Source organism: Octopus bimaculoides, chromosome 3 (assembly GCF_001194135.2).
Source record: "Octopus bimaculoides isolate UCB-OBI-ISO-001 chromosome 3, ASM119413v2, whole genome shotgun sequence".
Lineage (NCBI taxonomy): Eukaryota > Metazoa > Mollusca > Cephalopoda > Octopoda > Octopodidae > Octopus > Octopus bimaculoides.
In genome coordinates this window covers 100,727,626-100,730,622 of record NC_068983.1, presented here as the reverse complement: position 1 = coordinate 100,730,622, position 2,997 = coordinate 100,727,626, and the positions used below count along the sequence as shown (strand labels likewise).

Below are 2,997 nucleotides of genomic sequence, written 5' to 3'. Positions count from 1 at the left end.
GCGTGCGTGTGCGTGCGTGTGCGTGCGTGTGTGTGTGCGCGTGTGTGTGTGTGTGTGTGCGTGCGCGTGTGTGCGCGTGCGCGCGCTCACACGCGATAGGTCGCTAACCACTATACACATTTTTTTCTCTCCTTGTATCTTTCTGTAGAAGAGTGTAGGCTCGAAACGTTAAAGATTTTTCACTTCCAGAGCGTTATACTAATGCATCTATTTGTTTTCTACACCACCTGTCTTCATCTGTTTTTTTTTTTTTGTGAATTCTCCCTATATATATATATATATATATATATTATGCACATTTTCCCAAGTTAACATAGGTTAGATGAATGCATATTATTGAGGCATTTTTAAACACCTGGATACCCTTCCTGTCACTACTTTTGTTTTTCAAGTCAAGAAGTTTCTTGAAGATGTAGAGCTACTGCATGATTTAACAAGGAAATATCAACACCATCAATTGCTTTTTCATGTGAAGCATGGAATGTAAGCATTCATATTGACACACTTGTGCTATGTGCATACATGTGCAGAAACATATGACAAAGGGTAGTAGGTTGAAACTTCAAAGCACTCCTCTTGTAAAAATATGATAAATATGTAATTTTTAAAATAGTATTTAATAATTCTTCAGTTTAATGTTAAATTATTTTTAATAGAACTTGGCATTAAAAACAATTTATAAATATATATAACTGAGAGAAGGTAGGCTTTATATTGTTTTTTTTTGTCTACCAAGTTCACAAGATATTACATGATCTATTTAATGGGTATGATTCTTGTACAATTAGAATGTAAAATTTAAATCATTTCAAGTAATTTCAAAATGGTATGAGACAAAAACAGGTATATTCCCAATACTTGTGATATAAAATAGGTTAGTTAGTTTTAACACATTTAGTGCAAGGCACTTTATAAAGCTGATGAGAAATAATTATTCAGTGAGGAAACTATAACAGTATTAGTCAGCAGCTATTATTATTTTTAGTCTTAAGGCAGCACGCTGGCAAAAAGCACTTCGCAGTATTTCTGTCTGTCAAGGTTGACCTCACCTTTCATCCTTTTTGGGGGTAATAAGAGGTACCAGTCAACTATTGGGGTTTGTATAATCAGCTTGCCCTCTTCCCTCAAAATTGCTGGCCTTGTGCCAAAATTAGAAATATTTTCAGTCTTCCGGCAATTACAGCAAATAATCATTTTCAGTTGTAGACTTGGTTGTTCTTGAAAGTATTGATAAATGAGTTCCTGATCTTTACTATAAAGTAATATGAATTGAGAAATAGATTTTATATTTTTTAATTTTTTAAAGGCTTCGTTTTGGTGTGAACAAGAAAATATGTCTGCTTCCATAGTAAAAGTATATTTGTGCTAGCATGACAGTCTATAGTAATTTTGAAGTTAAAATGTATTGAAATATTAAACCTTACATTAAATTTTAGTATGTGGTTTTAATTGTGTTGTTTATTTCTTTGTAAGATAAACTATTATATAGTTGATTTATCTACTGCATATCTTTGCTTTTTTTTTTTTTTTTCTTAAAGAAATAATAAAATCATTTGTAATGAGTCTGAAATGAGTAATGTTCCATACATCCATGCTGTTGGGGATGTTTCGGATGGAAAACCAGAGCTAACTCCAGTTGCCATTCAGGCTGGAATTTTACTTGTTCGTCGCCTGTTTACTTCAGAGAAAACATTAGTAAGTTGTTTGATTTACAATAATAACATAGTTGCATTATATTATAATTTTTTTTTTTAAAAAGCCACTTGAAGTTCTGTGACTTTCCTTCACAATTCCATAATCCAAATTGCAGAAAAGGCTGCTTTTCCTTCTGTGCTCAAAGAAGGTTACGACATGACAAACTGATTTTATTATTTTATTTATAACTTTAAGTAATAAATACAAAGTATATTCTGTTTACCAGGTTATAATAATTTTGATAAATAGAATGAGAAAACCGACTTTAATTTAGCTTATTTGCATAACCTCAGTGATTGAAATTTCTCTGCAATGAAGTAGAATATGTAATAACTAAATTTACATAATAGGTGATAAATTATGAGATTTTGTATTGTTGACAATAAGTCTTGTTAGCAGCAAATATTGTGACTGTCATGCAAATATGTGTTAAACAAGCATAAAATATCCTCTTTATACTTATTGTACATTATTATGTACATGTTCTAGCCAGTCGAGGCTATCAGCAGGACAAACATTTGAGTTATTCCTTGTGAGATGTTTTTAATTCTTTTTGATTCATTAATTACTTGAGCTTAACCCGATTCATACATCATTTCAATTAAAAATTTAATTGGGTCAATCATGAGGATGGAAGAGCGATTATTTACTATTTAGCTAAAGTTTACTTAAATTATGTCAAATGGCTCAGATGATATGTTTGAGAACAAGCTATGGATATATAAATTCCTAACTGCTACTTTCAGTGGCTCATTTTATCCTGTTTTAAATGATTTTTACAGGATTAGTCGTAAAATGATTATCTCCCTTACACATTATTTATGAAGCAAAACAAAATACATAATTCTAACTTCATTGATATTTTTCTTTGGACTAATGAAAAAAATTTCAATTTGATTGTTAATATTGTTCAATTACTGTGGGATTATTTTTTTGTTTATCTGTTGTGTTTATTTATTCGTTTGGTGGTGGGGTTCAGGTGAAAAAATGGCTTTTATTTATTTTGTTATATTTTGATAAAATTCCGATCATTTCAGTTTAAATCTGTTGCCATTAATTAAGGTGTTTTATATATTTAATGATAAATGAAAAGTAAATTGAATTTTGTGTGAAATAAATGGATTTTTTTTTTCTTTTAATTGTTTCATTTCTTTAGTGTGACTACAACTTTATACCAACAACTGTTTTCACACCTATTGAATATGGTTGCATTGGAATATCAGAAGACACTGCACTAGAGAAGTATCCTGATGATATTGAGGTTAGCTGTGATTTTTACTACACCTTTTTTATTTACTTTCG

General features: G+C 30.4%; 1 protein-coding gene across 1 annotated transcript in view; it reads left to right on the top strand.

The window, feature by feature from the left end:
• The window catches only part of LOC106876152 (thioredoxin reductase 1, cytoplasmic), a 40,497-nt gene that overhangs the window by 28,141 nt on the left and 9,359 nt on the right, over positions 1 to 2,997 (top strand). The window contains exons 14-16 of the mRNA XM_052966774.1: positions 1,307 to 1,362; positions 1,539 to 1,695; positions 2,852 to 2,956. Coding sequence (XP_052822734.1) covers positions 1,307 to 1,362; positions 1,539 to 1,695; positions 2,852 to 2,956 — 318 coding nt within the window. The remainder of the gene's footprint in view (positions 1 to 1,306; positions 1,363 to 1,538; positions 1,696 to 2,851; positions 2,957 to 2,997) is intronic.